Source organism: Hemitrygon akajei, chromosome 30, assembly GCF_048418815.1.
Source record: "Hemitrygon akajei chromosome 30, sHemAka1.3, whole genome shotgun sequence".
Lineage (NCBI taxonomy): Eukaryota > Metazoa > Chordata > Chondrichthyes > Myliobatiformes > Dasyatidae > Hemitrygon > Hemitrygon akajei.
In genome coordinates, this window is record NC_133153.1 from 15,166,185 (window position 1) to 15,187,085 (window position 20,901).

The 20,901-nt window shown below is 40.9% G+C and overlaps 1 protein-coding gene across 7 annotated transcripts in view; it reads left to right on the forward strand.

The window, feature by feature from the left end:
* Positions 1-20,901, forward strand: part of bnc1 (basonuclin zinc finger protein 1) — a 291,531-nt gene that overhangs the window by 180,544 nt on the left and 90,086 nt on the right. The window contains exon 1 of one of the 7 annotated variants that reach the window (XM_073033025.1): positions 3,364-3,585. The exons of 2 other annotated variants lie outside the window; for them this stretch is intronic. Coding sequence is in view for 2 of the 5 variants with exons in the window: in XM_073033021.1 (XP_072889122.1) it covers positions 3,840-3,848 (9 nt within the window). In the remaining 3 variants the exon portion in view is untranslated. Of the gene's footprint in view, positions 1-3,363; positions 3,586-3,617; positions 3,849-8,896; positions 9,503-20,901 lie in introns of those variants that run through there. 4 more of the 7 variants (XM_073033024.1, XM_073033021.1, XM_073033023.1 and 1 more) reach the window with 4 other exon arrangements.

The window sequence follows — 20,901 nt, forward strand, 5'->3', positions numbered from 1 at the left end:
CAATAACGAGCTGCTGTATCCCAGACGCTTTGAATCCGCATGTTCAGCTCATGTCTTGTGTCTTTCCTTTTAAAAAATGAAGACAAAACAATTGTCAATACTGTTTGTGGCCTGGATACTGTGACCTCCAAAACCCAAGGTACTCTGCTCGTTATAGATACCATGTGATATCTCAGTCTGTGTTTCAGCTGATTCCCATCCCATTGATAATAGTACTGCTGATTTCTTCCTCCTGTTGCTATCCGTTGGCGCAACTAGAAATTGATCTGTTGCCCGGCATGTAGTTAATTATATTGACTTTATCACAGCTGGGTTTTCCTTGAGCCTGTAGGTATAATGTGGAGAGGCATACAGCTGAAGCTTGCTGTGTTTTAACTCTCTTGTTACCAAACAAGAATAGATCAAAACTGGCTCAGTATAATTTTGTGAAACTTATTTATTTAGAACCTCTTTATTTATAAGTGACTTTTGGAATGTGAAGTGCAGGTCAAACTGGAAGTAAATTATGGTGAGTATGTACATCAGGAGTGGATTCTCCTATTGTGGTTTGACTAATGGAGCGAGTAAACTTATAAAAGATATATTATTTCAGTAAGATTCTATAAAAATAGATTTTGCTGATAATGTTATCCTGAGCAACTTTTTTGTTAACTGGACCTGGGTGCTTTTGTTCCTGTATATTAGCCAAGATGTGAGCAGTAGTTTGCTTATGGTCTTAATGCATTAAAACAAAACTTGGCAATTCTGAATCCGAAGGAAGTTCACATAAAGAATGAGTTTCCTAATAAATGCAAGACATTAGGAAGCACTTAGCTTACAACAACCAGCCTGAGCTTGGGATTCAGCCAGTCACCGGGTGTAGCTACACTCCCTGGCTGGAAATTTGGTCCTATTCGGACCTCCTGCCCCAGGGTTTCAGGTTAAATAAGTCCACAAAGTAATGTGCTAAATTGCCCCCTGAAACCTAGAAGTGTGATCCTTCAGCTTCTGAATGTGTGTCCATTTCGACTGAGTCTCATTCTGTCCTTGCCTGGCACAGAACATCGATCAGCTTGGAGAAGCCAGGAACAACAAGCCTGGGCAATTCAGCCCTAAGCCTAGGGACAATCAAGCTCCCTGAGCATTTGAGAGATACCTCTTAAGCTGGCAGTGACCTCTCACTTCTTGTACAATAAGTTTTAAGTTCAATCTTCACTTTGGTATTGCTAGTATATTATAAGTTAACTGAAAGGTCCTATGGCATTATTTTGAAGATCAACCAAGGATATCTCTTCAGTATTTAATGTATAGTTTATTATTTATGGTTCCTTAAGGTTGTCATTGCCGTGGGAGAGTGGTAGGAAGAAGCTCCCACTACTGATTAAATGCTCCCAATTTTATATTTATATACATCGTTCCTTAAGGTCAACATAGCAGGGAGTGGTAGTGGCTCCCCATGGCATGCATCTCTGACAACCAAGTCCATCTCCTGGCCTTTACGTGTGGTTTAGCTACTAAGCCCGGTGGAACTGTTTCTACTGAGAGGAGAAGGGGCAAAGATGGGTTACTGGTGCCTTAAAACCAGTCGCTTAGGGGACATGGGGCTCCTCAGCCAAGGTTGGCAGCTCACCTAGAAGGAGGAAATCTCGGATCTCAGACCCCCGCTGCCTCATGGCTATACCCACTCACGGGAAAGGCTTCGGGGGGTAAACCCTGAGAAAAATTCCGGAGCTGGAGTCCTATCCCTGCTGTGTCTTTGGATTCATCAGCTGCAAAGGCAAAAGCTTTCCCTCCAAATCTTTCTGCCCTGGCTCGAATAGACAGCTAGGACACAACATCCATGGTCAACCTCACTCAACGGAGAGCCTACATTTAATTTATCCTGCAACCAGAAATCAGCTTGTCTTTTCACGGTCATATTGCTGTGTGTGTTAAGGTTTCAGTACAGGTATTTCCTAATTACTTTAATTTGTTGCTATATGCAGCAGGGGTAGGCTATTCAGCTCCTTACCTACTCAGCTATTTAGTAAAATAATCTCTGATCCTGATTCCATATCGCTTGATTCACTTACAATTCAACAGTCTTTATTTTGAATTCAACAACTAAGATTTTTGGTTTGGGGACTTCCAGATATTTACCAATTATTGGCTAAAAATGTTTCTTTTCATCTTTTTTTCCTGAAAGCCCAATCTCATATTTTGAGGCCTTCACTCATGGTTCTGGACACTCCAAAATATCCTCATCAAGTCATGCTTTAATGAGATCAACCGTCATGCTTCCAAAATGCAAATTCTAGAGTGTATTATCCCAGTCTGGTTAATCTCTCCTTGAATGGCATTTCTGGAACAAGGATGGTGAACTCTGCCCTACACCCTTCTAATGCAAGCATATCCTGCCTTGGGTAAGGGAACTACTCTTGCCCACAATATTCCAGCTAATCTGAAGTTTGCTCCAGAATTGTAAGGCTGCTGCTTTCTTGTCCTGTTGCCGAGTGGTCGGCTGTACTTTTTTTCCAACAGATGCTGCCTGGCTTGCTGAGTTCCTCCAGCGTTCTGTGCGTGTTGCTCGGATTTCCAGATTGTTTGAGAGTGCTCCTTTCGTGGCGATCTGGTTGAATTTGAAGGAGTTTTGGGTGAAGGTGTCTCCCACGCTGTGAGCGAGCCGAGGCGCTCACACGGACTGCCCTTAAAACGCGAGAGATTAACTCACCAGACAATGAAAAAGTGTTGTAATTCTGAAACTTCAAATCCATTGCCCTTTCACCTAACTACCAGATTAGATCTCGGAACGGTTACGGTCTGCAAACAAAGCATCTGCGAAAGTCCCCTGTTTAGTGTGCGCTCTCTTGGCGTGGTTTTCCCAAAGCCGAAAGTAACTGACCGTTTTGCTATTTGATACAGTAGTCTGCACGGAGAAGTATTTGCACAGAGCTGTCAGATTTTTTCCCCCCGGACATGCTCAGCCAGGTCAGCTAAACTGAAATAGTTGTCGAGGTGGGCGCTATGCAGACTTTCTGCTGGTGACCATCGACGCTAATGCTTATTAAAACGTTCACCTGAGTCACGGTCGGGCTGTAGATTGTGCCCAGTCAACACAGAAAGGATCCGCCAATCCTTGGGAGTACATCAAATGTACTTTACATAATTCAATCAGCGGCTGATCATAATTTCTCATTTATTGACAGAAGCGTAGCTTTCCTTCTTGCGTTTGTGTTTTTTTTTAAAGTATTAAACTTCTCTTCCTTAAAACATGCTAATTGGTGAAAAAATGGATTATTGCGAAAAAAAGTTCTTTCAACGTTGGCGGCAGATTGCAAACTAACAGGGTGTGTGTGTGTGTGTGTGTGCTTCAGCGAACGGGACAATTTCTCTGAAAAAAGAAAGCAGAAAATAGCTACATTGATATGTCATCCTGCAGACAGAGCTGAGGTACAATCTGTTCTGACTGCATTTCGTGGGGGTGTCGAGGCAGCCAAGAGCCTCTGCGATTCTTTTTGATGAAATCCCTGTGAAAGATGAGTGTCGTGCCCTGCTTCCAGCAGCTGCAAAGGGACTGCCCTATGACTCGAGGAACATGCTCAGAGCACACCAGGCTGGGGCAGAGAGGTGAGAGTTTGCTCTGGAGGTGACCAGGAGATCCTGCCTCCCAACTCCGGAGCGCACCGAGTGGGAGGATCTCATTCCATCCCGTGAGGTATCGGAGAGGGGGGGGGGGGGGATAGAAACAAAACTGAGGTTGAGACACCAGAAGGACACGTCGCTGGCTACTTGTACAGACCGGCTGAACTAATGCAAATCTCTTTAAATCAGCGCGGTATGGGAAACTGCTTGGTAGGTGAGAGGATTGATCGTCGCTGACAATGTCGGAGGTGAGTAATCTGCTGGAACTCTCGTTCTTGAGAAGTGGGTTATAACAGCGCCGGGAGTACTGGAAGTTGCGGGCGAAGTCCTTGCTGGCTTTCGAAAAGAACATTACGTTAAATTGATTCTTGCTGAAGATAACTTAAACAGGACGGCTAACCATTAAACATTAGCTGTCTGGGTATGAGAGCCCGCTGTGTGTGTGCGCGCGTGTGAAGTGAATTGCCTGTTTAATTAAAATGCAGAGATAATAATAGTTACTAATAAGTCAGCAATTGGAATCGGTGGAGACTTTGGGTTGGTATTCTGTACCAGTACAGGGTTTTCTTTGGGGCTGTGTGTCTCTGCTCAACGCAGCAAGTTAACTGTTTGTCCTGCTTTCATTTGTGCGGAAGGCCTGTGGGGCAAGATGTTATTTCTTTGTGTATGTGTATTTTTTTTTCGCGGCTTGCCGGAGCAGCCAGCTTCATTAGTTTCATGATAGCGCATCAGAATGCGCTTGCCGCTGTTAACCGTGAGCCAGTCCTGCAGCACGGAGCGCTGTTTCTGGCTTTGAATGAGCTTGTAAGGATTTGTCAGCCAGATGTGACAAGATCATCAAGAGTCTGGGAAGAAGGGTCTGATATTAATCAGCACATAGCTCCCAGCTAACTTTCTGATGTGCTGTGTAGTAACATGTTTTTCCCATTTACTACTCTTCATTGTGACCACAGTGTGATTGCCTCTTGCTAGGCAGTCGCTTTTAAACCTTTATGGTGGCAGCAACACGCTACTGTACAAGACGCAGGTGACAACTTGCTGATTTGCACGTTGCCACTTCTATAGGATGCACGGTGGGTTTGATAGTGTGGGGTTATTTAAGACTTCCATCACGTGTCTTGAACATTTATTTGCTCCTTTTGATAGTTATCGCCATTTTCCCTCCATCTCGTGATCTGGGTAAAGGGTTCCTTTCAGAATCATAACCATTAACTCCAATAAAATACAGCAGATTAACCAGTCCGACTCCACGCTTAACTGTCGTTACGCGCTTAAGGTGTTGGATTCGGAGAGATTAACTTTTGGCTGGCAGCTCAAGTTTTAATTGCGTTGAGGGGGGGAAAAACCTCTTAAAAGTCGCCTTGCCTTTTTAGTTATGAAAAAATGCAGGTCGAGTTAAAAGTGTTAAACCTTTTTTACGCGCAACTTTGAACCGCCATCTGTTCAGTCAAAACAGTTGCATCTGTTCTACCTGCAGGTCTTATTTAATTTAATATGCATAGTTTTACGGTCCTACTTAAATAAATGGATCTCAGCTAGGCCAAAACGTGCTATTACAGATGTGAATTTGTTTTCGAAAGTTTAGGTGTAAGAAGCCCTGTGGCTGAATCTTATTAAATGATATTGTCTACTTTACACCCAGGCATTTTTGCAGAAATTGATGGCCCGAGAGTTGCTCTCAGTTAATCCCTTTAATACATTGTGGAGTGTATTTCTGTGGGCTTCTATACTGGTATCTCTTTACTGCATACTTGCCAATTAGCATGTTAGAAAATGATGAAACTGGAGCAATCTGTTAGAATGCTCCCATACACAGACTGCAGTAACATGAATTAAATAGCAAGAAATTCCACATTTATGAACTGGTATCATTTCAAAACTCAGTAAAACAATTAGGATGCTATTCTTTCTAGATAGAATATTTTCTCAAGTGTTGAAAATCTTTAATGCCAGAAAATGACTTTTTGTTGAAATCATGATTTCAAAATGCCCTTTATCACACTCATTTTAATGAACTACAAATAAAATTCTTCCTCGCATCTATCTGCTTTCCTCAAACCCCACTATATATTAACTGTTATATATATTAACTGTTAAATGGCTGAAAAGCAAAGGCTAACAGGGTAGCTGACGATTGAGGCTGGCTATAGACTGTAGTTTGAACCATGATCAAAGTTACTTTAAAAAGGATCACAGGCTTTAAGAAAGGATAGAATATTTTGTGTAGTTTTAAACATGAGCTGTGAATAAAAAGCCAATTACCTACAAAAGTGACATTTGCACAGACACAGTCTTGCACTGAAATTGAAATTCGGTAACAAGAAGCAAAATTCTGAACAAGAAAGTGAATACATACAAAACTAAATAGAGAGCACTCCCAGCATGCTACACATAATTTAGCATCAGTTGAATTTCCCTGTAGGTCTCACTTTCAGGCACAAACTCTTTGCAATTTGAGGATTATTTGGATAAGTGGGAAAAAAAATACTTGGTAATTTATATGTCGTCTCAGCAAAGGGACATAGTATCACAAGAAGAGGAAAAACATGATTTTAAAATACTTTAAAATTATAAGATTATGAGCCTACATCCATTGTCTACAATTCCATATTTTATAATAAATGCATTAAAAAAGAATACATAAATTGATTTAAAAATTTTACAATATAGGATGTAATTCATAAATTAATTGTATTCCTTGTCTATTGGGATAACACTTGTTATGGGAATTGGTAATTTATTTTGAAAGTTTAATCCTAACCTTGAAGATTATTTCTTAAAGTCATCATCAGATGTGCATTTACAGGTTTCTTTGCCTTTTTGATTCTTGTTGTTACTCTCAAGACCATATGATTGTCTTTGTAAAGTAGTCACCCTGATTGTTCTTGTCAGTGACGTGGATTTCCTTGGTTGTGTACCCCAGGCCACTACTTACCGTGGCAAATCACATAATACATGGTAAAGTTTGATGTGTATATATCTGAGGAAAAGTTACGTTCCTTTGTTTTGTAGCGTTGTTTTAACTTTTATCAACTGGGGTACCTTGCTCCAGTTATATCCTAAGGCAGTAACAGTGAAACGTATCGACATAAAACTTTCTTAAAACCAGAGTCAATAAATGAATGAATTTTTGACTAGATGAACTTCGCCTAAGTAGGAATGAGAAGAAATAACGTCTGCACTCTCAAGAATGTATCGTGGCTTGCGAAAATGCATGTAATAATTCTTGTGGTAGCTTATGAACATATACCTCAGAATATTTCCAGATATTTTAACTCTCCAGCTACCCAACCTGGTTCCATTAGGCATCCTTTAAGGTGATTTTGTACTTAAGGTAATATGGGCAATGTAATAGAGCACATTTTGACTGCGGTGTTAGAAGCATGAAGACCCATCATGCCCACATGTTGTGTAAATCTCCTCTAACCTGCCTCATAGATGTGGTTACACTACAGTGATTTTTTTTTTAACAACGTCTTGGTGATGTTTCTTCCATTCCTTTAACCAGTCACACTGTGGCCTCTGATTCAGAATCTCGGCTTAGATTCTCTGACCTGCTGCAATGACTTGAGGCTGCACAAGCACATGCCATATAGTATCTGGTAGTTTTCTATTCAAAGGCATTTGTGCCTCTGAATTGGTTTGAGGTTTAAGCTAGATCAGAGGTGTAAATTGTGCCTACCAATGCTCTAGTGAATTCTTGCAAACTTTTTTATGCATAACAGGAGCTATTATAGTGTGACACAAAATATGTTGAAACCAGATACAATAGATGTTATGGCTGTTTTTCATCGGCATAGTCAGAAGAGAAACAGGCCCTTCGGCCCACCACTTTCAACCCCTTCTACACTCATCCCATTTGCTTGCCTTAGAACCATGTTCTTCTTTGCTTAGTTATGCGCTTATGAAATGCTTTTGAAACTTAGTATTTGTGTCTGATTCTATTACCTCTTCTAGGAAAAATTTTCCAGAAATAAACCATGTGGGGCAAAAACTTATCCCTAATATACCCTTTAATTTCCTAACTCACAACTTAAAATTATACCCCTTGTTTTTAATAATTCAATCATGGGGGAGGCAGGAATGACTAACTATTCCATAAGTGCTTGTTTTACAATGTTTCTTAATACTGAGTAATGTCAGATTTGTGGTTTGAATGTTTTTGCTGTGAATTTCAATTTTCAGAGTTTGAATTTACTCTGAATACTTTGTTTCCTGCCATTATACCAAACTTTATGTAAGTGTGTATTTCAAAGCTATTGCAAGGAAAGCTAAAATAACAAAGCATCTGAAGAATTGTCTCAGCCTGAAATGTCAACTATCCATTCTTTTCCATGGATGCTGCGTGGCCTGCTGAGTCCCTCCAGCATTTTGAATGTGTTGCTTTGGATTTCCAGCATCTGCAGATCTTTGTTGTGTTTATGATTTGACTTGTCATTAAATACAAATGAATGATCTCCCTAAATAGGGTTAATATACACAAGAAATTCTTTTAACAGAGCTTTAGATGAAAGCGTTAACTTTTGATGAAGTCCTTTACGTCCGGATTTACGCCCTTTAAACTGGCTTGCTGCTACAACGTGAGTTGAGGTTGCAATCAAAATTATCCCAAATTTGTGAAACGCTGAAAATTGTAACGCATTGCTTGAGTTCAGAACCCAGCTTCTTTAATCTGAAAATCTATTGCAGAAAATTAATTGGCCTCTCTAACCTCTCTAGTCTCCCATTTTTTTTTTAAAAAGAACATGCGACAGGTGAATGTCTGTACAATGCAGTGGTTTAGATGTCAAGTTGCTATGGTATTTTTAAGTAGTTTATAAGCCAAGGCCAAGGTTTCTTCCAGTTATTATCAAGTGTTTACAAAGCTGAATTGTATTTTTTTAAATTACCACTAACTACTAGAGTTATTATGTTCTATTTATTAGTCATTACATTTATGTATCTGACAGAGTCTCTCATCCCTGCACTGATATTTCATAGTATACATATAGTTTGCTTTGTATTACAAACTATAATCCAAATTTAATTTTTTCAGCACATATTTAAATTTAAAATTGGATATATGTTTACAGTCTAAGCAGTTCAAACCCATTATGTGCACTTAAGGTTTTCTCTTGAGAACTATCTTGTTCTGAAAGCACAAATACATCAATCAATATAATGGGAAATGATGCAATAATTGTTGTAAAATGTGTTTGCAATATTGGCTGGGATGTGGCAACACTTCAGTAACATTGGTCATAATGTTACACATCTCCTGTTTTAGCAGTGAGTGTGAATATATTGAAATTCCTTTGTATTGCCTCTATAGGTTCGGGAGTGGGAGGGATCGTTCATTGTGGCATTCCTCAGGCATGGTGAAAAGGCTACATCTAGTCTCACCTCAGTGCACACGCTGAATTTCCTGGCACTCTCTGTTTTTAAGTCAACTTATCTCTGCCCCTAGTGCCAAGGCACTTGAAGAACTCTGATCCAATAGCTGGTGTCAGGGCGGCTGTAGATCAGGGCCAGGCTGAAGATATTCCAGACAACTGCTCAATCTTTGATAAATACTCTTTCTTCAGGCTGTATGGTTCCTGGCTTCTGTTCATCAGCAGCAGCCAGTAAGCCCTGTTCCCTACTGATTTATTGATACTTGGATAGGGCTGCCAGCCCTCTAGGTTTGCACCAGACTCATTGAGGATTAATCTTTTGGGCATTGCTGTTTTTTAAAAAAAAAAATACAAGGAAAACATCATTAGAAGTTTGAAATAAAATTGTTATTGAAGATTTTCCAATATTTTTATATGTAAAATGCAATGGGCAGTACATACGAAGATGGGGAAAGCAGTTGGAAGAGACACTTCACGTCTAACAAAAACTCCAGGCAAAGTTGGCAACCAATCCGAGGCCTGGCCAAGAGGTAGGTCAGTAATGCAAACTTGCCCATGCGTTCAAAGTGGCCCAGAGTGGAGGTGGAACATCATGACTCTCATTCCAAGCATGAAGACAGCTCTGTTATATTAACTATTACATCTTTCCTTCTATCAAGTGCTGATGTTGTATTAGAATCCTGTTAGTTTGTATTTCTCTGGCTGGTGTCTGATAATGTGTGAATACTTAATCTGCAAAGCAAAATCAAAACAAGTCACTAGGTCCCTTCCTCCTTCTCCTTCTTCTCCACTCCTCCTCTCCGATTCCTTCCTCTCCTCTCCTCTCCGATTCCTTCCTCTACAGGCCTTTACCTTTCCTACCCACCCAGCTTCACCTGTCCTCCTTCCCGTTTCCCAACCTTTTTATTCTGGCATCTTTCCCCTTCCTATCCAGGCCTGATAAAGGGTCCTGGCCTGAACCGTCGACTGTTTATTCAATTCCATAGATGTTGCCTGGCCTGTTGAGTTCCTCCAGCATTTTGTGTGTGTTGCTTTGGATTTCTAGCATCTGCAGAGCTTGTCATGTTTATAAGTCACATTTTTGTTTGCCTTATATAATGTGCACACACTCTCCCACATGGGCACACCCCATTTAACCCTATACCAAGGCAAAGTAGCCTAGAAATTCTCTGTCGGCTCGAAAGTCATGTTAAAGGCACACAGCATGGAAGCTTGTTCCTTTTTGGCATACAGTGCCCTGTCATGAATATTCAAGGCATTCTGAGTGACAGATGTGGCCTTGAATTGGGCATGTGCAGAGAGAGCTTTCTTCTCTGACTAAGTGTAAGAAGACATAGAAGTAGGCCTTTGGGCCCTTCAAACCTGCTGTGTGGTTCTTTAAGATCACGGCTGATCTACTCCCTTAACTCCATTTTTCTACGTGGTGCCTATGTCTCGTGATTCCCTTACTGTCTGGACATCTATTGATCAGTGCTTTGAATGAACACAACATCCAAGTCTCCAATGCCTCCAGGGTAGAGAATTCCTAAGATTCACCACTCTGAGTGAAGAAATTTGTTCTTGTGTTTTTTTAATATAGAGGAGGCCAGTTGATTTTTATTTTTATTTTATTGACATAAGGCGTGGAATAGGCTCTTCTGGCGCTTTGAGTCATGCCACCTAGCAATCCCCCAAATTAATCCTAGCCTAATCACGGGACAATTTACAATCATCAATTATCCTACCAGCTGGTATATCTTTGGACTGTGTGAGGAAACAGGAGCACCTGGAAGAATCACATGTGGTCACGGGGAGAAGGTACAAACTCCTTACGGGTAGTGGAGGGAATTGAACCTGGGTTGCCTTTACTGTAAAGCATTGTGCTAACCACTACACTATCATGTTGGCCCGGTGCAGTCTACACCAGCTGCCTCTATTTACTTAACAGTAACCTATTCTCTCTCTTCTGCTTCTTCCACCTACTTGTTAAACTTTTAGTGTTTAATTAACCTGCCAACCAGTAGGTTATTGGCATGCGGAAGGAAAAACAGAGTGCCTAGGGGAAACTGAGTTATAGGGAGATTGTGGAAACTCTGCACTGGTAGCCCCAAACATTTCCCCTCATTTCAGTCCTAAACAGCTTTGCTCTTATTTTAAAATTCTTTGCCCAGTCATAGATTCCCCTCCATAAACACCCTCTCTGCATCCGTCAAGCTCTTTAAGAAATTTACACAGAAAAATACAGAAATCAGGTGGGTCACATACCACTGGGTCTGAGCAATGACTGTAAGAAGATGACCAGGACTGGGCCAACACAAGTAGCTCTTGGGGACAAGGTCAAGAGGTGTCACAGTGGGAGGAAAGAAAGTTGATTAGGGGAATGATAATGTGAGCAGCTGAGCGGGAACCTGTGGTAAGGAGGACATAAATGGGGGCCATTGTGACTTCAACAGCAAACAGGAGAAATGAATGCCACACAAAATACTTAGAGGATCTTTCTACCAGCAGATCAGTGTACAGCTGGAACTCTCCAATTAATGCTAACGCAGGCCTCAGCTTTCTAGTTGGGGGTGTTCCTGTGTGATGGAGCCATGCTGTTTGCAGGCCTCCACTGCACAAACACTTGTCATCACCCCACACATCTGAGCATCTCCAATCATATGTGCGTCACACGCACGGAGGGTCTGGAATGAATTTTCAAAATTGTATGAACTGCATTTTTAGAATTTCAGTCCCAATGGGCCTCAAAAGCGCTAGTTTAATGCCTCGTTCATGAATTAATCAGTACTGGAAAAACTGCCTCTCCAATGGTGTAGCTGGAGCACCAAATCCAGCAGAAAATTAGTTTGCAAGTTATCACCATTGAGTTCTCACCATTGGCAGGGTTACTTCTCCGAGGTCCCATCAATGAGTTTAGGTGAGTGACCGGTCTTCACAGGGGCTCGAGGGTAGTTTGGAGCTGCCCGTCTAAGATACTCAATTGCTCCAACTGGGGTAAAGATCACCTCAGTGCTGTAACTGAAGATCACCATGCAATCATCTCAGTTCTAAAGGGACCCTTAGCCTTGGTACCATTTCCTCTTTTATCCACATTTATGGCTAAACTACGTCTCCTGTGAACTGGAGTACAAGGAAATCACTGTCTTTCTCTGGCAACTAAGAGTGATTACGATAAGATACTGCACAACGAAGGCATGGGATCCTCACCAGTAGACTGGGTGAAAGATGCAGTGGAAAGCTACGGAGATCGAGCAATTCCTGACATGTTCCTGACAAAGAACCATCTCAGAAGTGAAAGTTCATGACATTCCATACCAGAGTCAGAGATTTATAGTATACTTAAGTATATTAGTTGTTTAAAAGGTTTAAATATTTCAGTTTGCCCATCTTTTCTTTTGAAGTTTGTTATGTAGACAGTATTGCTTATCAAACTCTATACATTCTCCAAGTATCTGCAGTGAATGGAAACTTGCGTAAACACTGAGGAGAGTTACATACATTATGATGGATTGAATGTCTCTATTGTTAAAAATCATAAAAAAGGCAAGACTTTTAGTCATTCTTTATGGAACTTTGTGTCTGGTCTGTATGGTGATTACTTTAAAATTGTTACAACATGGCCAAGAGCAGCCAGTCCAGATGGTATACAGACATTATCTGAACGAGGCTCCTGCATTCTAAGGTCTATTGTTATGGAATTTGGGCATCTTTTTGTTCTTTTTTTTAAAAAGTCTGGCAACTTTATTTACATTTGAAATTATCCGTGACTAAACAGTAAGTATGAAGTTGGAGGAAATTTTTTTCCCCATTAGGTTGCCCTGGCTGCATGATGATCAGGTAATTAAAGAGTGAGGACATCCAGGTAGTTTTTAGCTGGATACAGTGGCTGTCAACACTCTTTCCTTCTTTCTAGACAATGGCAGAGCATGCCAGACTCTTTATGGTCACCTTTATGATCATAGTACCCTTAATTATGGAAGCAAAGTATACCTTGTGTTTAAGGAAATAGACCAGAATTATGTCTGAATGAGGACAATTTCTCCCTTTTTACAATATAACCAATCATGAACTAACAACCTAACACCTTTCACCACAATGAGTTAACTGCTTGTAACAGTTTGCCTGTGACAGATTTCTTCTTAGCAGTTATTCTTGATGAACAACTAAGAATAGCAGAGCCTTGACTTTTCATATGCTATATATCTGCTCCCTGCAAAGAAAGTTGTTTCAGCATCAGGTTAAATTGAAGCGAGGAATTGACACTTGGTTCTCTATATGACGTACATAGGTACATAGCACAAATGGATATTTCATTAAATATGCCCTCTCCCTTTCATCTTTTGAGTGAAATTCACTCTTAAAATTTCAAAGGGCTACCACAGTGACATTGCAGGTAGAATGATTGACTTGGAGTACCAAGGACCCCTTATCAATTTAGGTCTCTTGTACAGTCTGTGGAGTCTGCAGGTTTGCCCTGTGACTGTTTTCATTTTCCTGGGTGCTGCATTTTCCTTCCACATCTCAAAAGCACCTATTCTGCCATTAGTACAGGTGTTTGAGGAAATCAACGGGTGTTAATGGACAAGTGTGGTGGGGGGGGGGGTAAAGTAAACTGTATGAAAAAATAAATGAGGGAGAAAAGATAGATAAGATTATTTTGATAGCTGGTATGGACTAGAAATGCTGAATGCCTTCCTCAAAAAGAAATATACCGTAATTATAAAAATCTTTTCTGGAATCAACTTGTCCAAATTTTTTAATGAATATTGTTTGGAATTGTTTCAAATAGTGCCTTTGGTGTTCTAAGGGTTGCATGTATGGCCAGAACATTATATTGTAAATATTTTACTGTACTATACAGTAAATTAAGATATCTCATGTTAGCACTTATTAATATGAGTGATTTAGCTAATCCATCATTCTAAATGGCCATGAGAAATGTTAATTCATATTGCCTTTTAATAGACTTAACCATATCCTCTAAGAGATTTGACTCTTCCCAACAACTAATCTTTCAACTATTAATGTGCTTCAAAATAGCCAATGATGACTTCTGCATTTTTCTGTTAAATTGCTGATGGTGGATACATTTTATTAAAGAACTAATTAGAATTCTGTGTAATTTCTGAATACAGCAAAACTTATACTGTTTAAAGTTCAGAAAACACTGGGGTGGATATATAAGTTTCATGAATAAGTAATTCAAATTATTTATTAACAGTCCCTTGCATCTGCAAAATCACTACCAAGGGAGAGAAAGGCACAAAGTATATATACAATCCATCCTATATGTTGTATACAATAGGATGTAAAGCTTAAAACTATGATCTTGCTGTGCAGTATCAATAAAGTGAGATTTTTCTCGTATTAAGGAAGAAATAACATTTCCATCAGATTATTGAAAGGAAATGTATCCATGCCATTATATTTTAGCCAATAAGCCACTACAGGTACGCCCATTTTCACAACTTTGTACATCCATTGTCCAAAGCACCATTTCTATCTGGGATCTTAAAGTCTGTGCATCAGGATCTAATCCTCACAGGAGTTCCCAACCTTTTTTATGCCACGAACCCCTATCACTAACTGAGTGTTCCATGCAGCCTAGGTTGGGAACCCCTCAATCCTCTTAAGGAAACAGGTGCATGGATAGTCACTGGCCTTCTAGTCTGCCCTGCTATTCAGTGTGATGGTAATTAGTCTGTCCCAGGACTCAGTTCCCCTCCTGTGATGGTTCACCATAAGCTTAAATTACCCAAGCTTTCAAGAAAGTTGACTACCTCCTCTTTCCTCGGTGTTATCATTTCAGAAGACTTGTCCTGGGCCCAGCACATAAGTGCAATTACAAAGAGAGCATGGCAGTGCCTCTATTTCCTTAGAAGTTTGAGAGATTTGGCATTACAACTAATATTGTGACAAACGTCTACAGATGTGTGTTGGAGAGTATAGTGACTGGCTGCATCACAGCCTAGCATGGAGACACCAATGCTCTTGAATGGAAAATCCTATATAAAATAGTGGATACAGCCCAGTCCATCACAGGTAAAGCCCTCCCTCCATTGAGTACATCTACACGGAGCAGGAAAGCAGCATCAATCTTAAGGGACCCCACCACCCAGGTCATGCTCTCTTTTCGCTGCTGCCATCGGGAAGAAGGTACAGGAGCCTCAGGACACACACCACCATGTTCAGGAACAGTTATTACCCCTCAACCATCAGGCACAAAACAGAGAAGATAACTTCACTTGCCCCCATCACTCAACTGTTCCCACAACCCATGGACTCACTTTCAAGGACACGTTATCATATGTTCTGGATATTTACTGCTTATTTGTTTTTTTATCATTATTATTATTTGCAATGCACAGTTTGTTGTTTGCACAATGGTTGCCGCCCTGTTGCTGCGGTCATTTATTGATTCTCTTATTGTTGTTGGATTTATTGAGTATGCCCACAAGAAAATGAATCTCAGCGTTGTGTATGGTGACATATATGTACTTTGATAATAAATGTACTTTGAACTTTAAATACAGTACTGTGCAAAAGAATTAGACACATATACATAGCTAGGATGCCTAAGTCTTAAACACAGAACTGTATTAATTTTATCAATTGCATTATACTGCTGCCACAAAAAAATCATGACATATGTGATTAATGATAAACCTGATACTGATATGTGTCTCTATTGTGGACTGAGAGTGGGAAGGGGGCACAGTGAGGGGAATCGTGGTTGGGAAAGGGGAAGGGAGCAGGAAGCACCAGAGCGACATTCTGTAATGACGAATAAACCAATTGTTTGGAATCAAATGCCCTTCTGGAGTGTCTAAGGGCTGGTTGTGTCTGCACCCTTGCCCTCCCCACTCCTAGCACTCCTTCTCTGCTGTCACTCGTCCCACCACCCTCACCATTCCCAACATCCTTTGCTTCTGTTAGATTTACAAACTCCCTCTCTGCTCCACGTTGTCAACCACAGTACCGTGCAAAAGTCTTGGGCACCCTAAGTGTGTGTGTGTGTGTGTGTATATATATATATACACAAAGACAGTACTGTAGGTACAGTACTGTACCTACAAAGTCCTATCCTCCAGAACCCATCTGGTACAGAGATTTACCAGCCACTGTGAGAAAAAAAATTCCTGTGCTGTTCAGATTTAGGCCTCTCAATCTGGTAATTTACCCACCATTCAGAGTATATCTTCCTCCATTGCATCCAGGAGGGCAGTGAGAAACGTGGTTCTGCAGCAGGAAAAAAACTGGAGCCTGCTGAAGAAAACAAAACTTACTGACTTCCAGGGTCCCGCCAAAAGAGATGGCGCACACAATTAATACAAGGCTTTCAAGTCGACAGTGAAAAGCGAAGTGGATTGTAACTGAACAGTTGGTGGAGGAAAATTCCAGTCTGGCCTGGGCATGTCGTTCTTCCTGCAGAAGCTAATTGCACTGACTGGCAGACTTCCCTTTCCCGCTCACTTGAATGTCTGTCACCTAGAGCAACACATGGCATTAATGATTACATATGGGATTCCATGGGTTAGACCCACACAACAATCAATCTTTGTCGTGGCTTTATATAACTTGTTCGGTATTAGCAGAGGACTGTTATTGATGGGGAGGGGTTATCTTGAGATTTTTATTCCTTTCTTGTACATTGTAACTCTTTGCAAATATTACTTTGAAAACGATGCCAGCCCTAAAATGTTCAAAAGTCGTTGCCACTATTTTCATAAAATAACAGGGTTTATTGCCAATTATACTTCTTTAACTAACCTTATAGGTGCTTAGCTAATCCATTATTGGGATTATTGAGTGGGAGTGACATATCTGTGAGCTGATACATGCTAGTATTTTAGTCATTGGATCTCACTACATCCATTTAGGGAAAGAAAACATGAAAGATTTGTTTTGAAAGTGCAATCAGAAATTGGAACCATAGACTCTCATTTTAGGTCACTTTTATTTTTTTTGTTCCTTACTTGCACTTTAGGTTGTGTTGATTGAAGTTGGCAAAACCATTACAGTAGGAATTAAAAATGCTACCACATGCTCAGAGTTAATTTTATATCCCTGCATTATTTTTCTTGTAGTCTACTTCCACCATTGAATACAGTGTGTATCGTGTTTCTGAAAGCTGTTGCGAGATTGGCGATGTTTAAAGCTGTGGTTCACATAGATTTCATTCACATACTGTACATGCCTCTGATATTCTGCAAATGATAATGCTACCGTGAAGCATTGTGGCTCAGCTCTGCTCCGGGGATCTGGACACAATCTTGATCTCTGGTGCTGTCCGCGTGGAGTTCTTTATGTTCTCCCTGTGGGTTTCTTCCAGGAGTTACACTCTTTCTCCCCCCCCCCCCCCCCCCCCGACCCTAAAGAGGTGCTGATAGCTTAGTTGGCTTCTGTATATTGCCCCCAGTAAGTTGCAAAAGAATACAGAAAGGGCATAGGAGAAAATAAGAGTTGCAGGGAAATAAGATGAGAGTGATTGGGACTGATGGGATTGCTCTGCTTGGAGTCAGCATGGATTCAGCAGGTTGAATAGCCTTTAAATATGCAATTAGAATGTTTCTAGTATACACTTGCAGTGGTCTATTTTAATTACAGAGAGCATAGCCTTTGCTATCAGTTCACATTAACTCCTCGGCATGCCTATGCTTCATTACATCACCTTTTGGGAATAGGATTGATCAAAATACCTTTGTACAGCACTTGCAGTGTATGTGGAGAAAATCGTTACATTTAAATTTGCAGGAACCTAACTATTGCTAAGTTATGTCTCAGGATATTCACATTATCCTATGAGATATTTCGATTCATGGTAATGATACAGACACTGTTTGCTGTGGATTGTTATCTGAATTTTCATGTCTCTCTGGGATATGCCCTCCCTTTTGGCAAATCCGTAACATCTGCATTTTATGTGGTGGAATATTTTTTTTCAAGCGCCCTGGGTACATTTGAAAGGTACTAAATGCATCATTAATTTTGCTGTTGTTGCAGAGTAAGAACGATTGTCCAGAATGCGTGTGTTAACTGAATATGCAAAATAGCTGACTTCCTAAAGCAATTTTAGTATGTTTTTTTTTCTGGAGTCTTAGTCTGAGCAATTGTGATGGTTACTGTCTCTTTTTCTGTTCACTAGTACCCCACAGATCCCCAAAATATTTGCAACTAGCTTGCATTCAGAGGGCAGATTGTGCAGGATGCCATATTAGCAGACATGTTAGCTAGCATGCGTACTAAATGGCTGATGGATGAATGCAGAGCAAGCGGATCATGACATTGACCAGTGTTAACATTTTGTAACTCAACACTTCGTCCTTTCTCAGTGTAAGCACTCATTCAGCGGCAGGAAGGACACCCGCCAAAGGGATCATCAGCTAACGCAAGGTTAGTTGCTGGGTGATTTCTTCTGACTGTTGCGACAATTCTACGATTATTTGCCGCTTTCTGTATTTTACTGCAAAGGTCCATAGGGAGTAGAGTGCCAGATGCTGAATGAGTTTTTCCTTACTTCAAGACTTCCACACAGACCAGTTGATCTCAGACAAGGGAGCATTGATAGACATCAATGAAGAAATACATAGAGGTATACATAGAAAACAAGAACAGGAGCAGGCTATTTGGCACTTGCAGCCTGCTCTACCATTTGCTATGATTAAGGCTGATCATTCAAATTTGTTAAGCTGTTCCAGCTTTTTCCCCAGACCCCTAGATTCCTCAAGCCCTAAGAACACTATCTAATTCCTGCTTGGATATATTTAATGATTTGGCTTCAGCTACCTTCTGTGGTAGGACGGAGATCAAAGACTGGAAGGGGGGGTGGGGGGATGGACGAAGGGTTCTCAGCAGAAGTCTGTTCAGGGAGCAATACGCCTGAATAAAATTCATTAAGGAGCAACATTTGATGCATCTGCACATCACTGAATTCTCCCCTACTGCAGTAACACTAACCTCAGAGCAGAAGGACTGCATTTCTAGTGGCTGTCTAGTTGACTGTGGCAATGAACTTTAATGCCACTAGTCACATTGGGAATTGAGATATTTGAAAAGTTTCTTCATTTAGTGTTGTGTAAGGGCAGTCTTTTCAAAGACAATATGGCAAAAGTAATTTTGATTTGCAACTCATTACCTTGACGTCACATGCTGCTTCATGAATAACCCTTCTTCAAAAATTTTTTTCTGAAGGTGCTACAGAGTGAGGTTCACACTCCATACTTTTTCAGGATGATGTTGTGAATCTTGCACATGTTTAACCACTGTTTCCAATGCCTGGATATATCAGGTACCTGGCCCAATTCACTTCCTTCTCACCAAGCAACCTTCCTCAGAGAAGCAAATTTTGGATTCCATAAATAAGTCATCTTGAAACATCTCCTCCAAATTTGTACCATATTTATGGAGCCTATCTCAATCTGCCAAGAAGTTTCCAAGAGGCATATCCGATGCTAACTCTGACACCCATATTGTTGTACTGTAGATGTTTAGCTAGCTTAACTAATTCTTTAAATGCCTTGCCTCCTGGTTTGGGTAGATCCTGCCAGAACTTGGATGGAGGAGTATCCACAAATGCAAGCAAAGTAAATAATGAACTCCCTTGCAGTGAAAAAGTGTTCTTTACTTTCCACATATTCTCTCCATATTTCATAGACCGAAAATAAGTGCCAGTTACGGCCATCTGGAATCGTAGAGTGCCTCAGTGTGCAAAGGATGGAATCAATGAAATCCAACTGAGCCCAGAATCCCATGAAAGGCAAGCAGCACTTGCTTCTGTGATCATCCTGGATGAAGTGTCACTCATGTCACCAGTTATCAGAACAGCATTGTTTACTGTTAGCAAGCTCTACGTAAACAAAAAAAATTACAGTTCTGCAGTTTTCACCATGTCTTTTTCTCTGTGGGAAGGCTTTTTATTTTGTAAGGTCATCCGACCACTAGAGGGAGGTGACAGAATGGCAAAAACTCAAGGGACCTCTTCCAACAAAGATTCCACCAACAAACAAACTCAACAGTAAGTGGAGTAAGCCTGTGGGTTTACTGTGATTTGGAAACGTCTCCATTGAACAGAATGCCATTGACTGCATGCATGTTACTTTCTGGGTACAGCATGGTAGATCTGGTCTATCCCAGTACAAAAGGGATTTTTCATTCACTTGACTGTCCAGTTGGCTTGTGATCAGACAAGGACAGCCAGGCAATCTGATACTCTGCAGCAGAGGTGCTGCCTTCAGTCAGGTTCTACATCTAAAAGTGCTTGAGCCATGGCCCAAGGGATACTTGTTGGGTGTTTAGGGTTATTTGACTCTACTGCCTTTCCCACCACACCTGGCCAGTGAAAGGCATGCTGACCACCCAAGTTCTTGTGTGGCAGTCTATGCCTTGCTGGAACAGAATTGTTCCTGTCATCTGAACTGTTCTTGAACGTGCCTCCAGGACTTTGGTTCAGGATTGCTGATGGCCTAGTATATGGTGCACCCACTGTTGTTGCCACCTTCTATATGCAATAGTTGAGAGCTAGATCACATGGAGGAGCTAATATAGAGGGTTTTGCTGGTCTGTCTCAAATTGAGTGTGATATCGGTAAACAGACCCCTTTCTCCATTCACCACCACTGGCACATCTTGCATGCTTACAGACTATTGTTGAGCTTGTAACTTGGCCATCAGACCAAAGTAGAATGCGCAAAAGAAATACAAGAACAATATTTATTAAATTACACCATCACGCTTTCAAAAATGGTTACCTTTAGCACTTTCCTCTTACTATTGCTTCTCTGCGGTGTTGCCTTGGTAACCAGGGTGGCGGGTGGAGGATTCCTGAGGTTCATCAATGTTGGGAGAAGACAGTTCTAGGCCTAGAGTGTTGGCAGCAGAAAGGAGAAGAGGCTGCATAGTTCCTGAGTATTGTGTTCTATGCTTAGGAGGTGCAAGCTTAATGATTTGTTGGA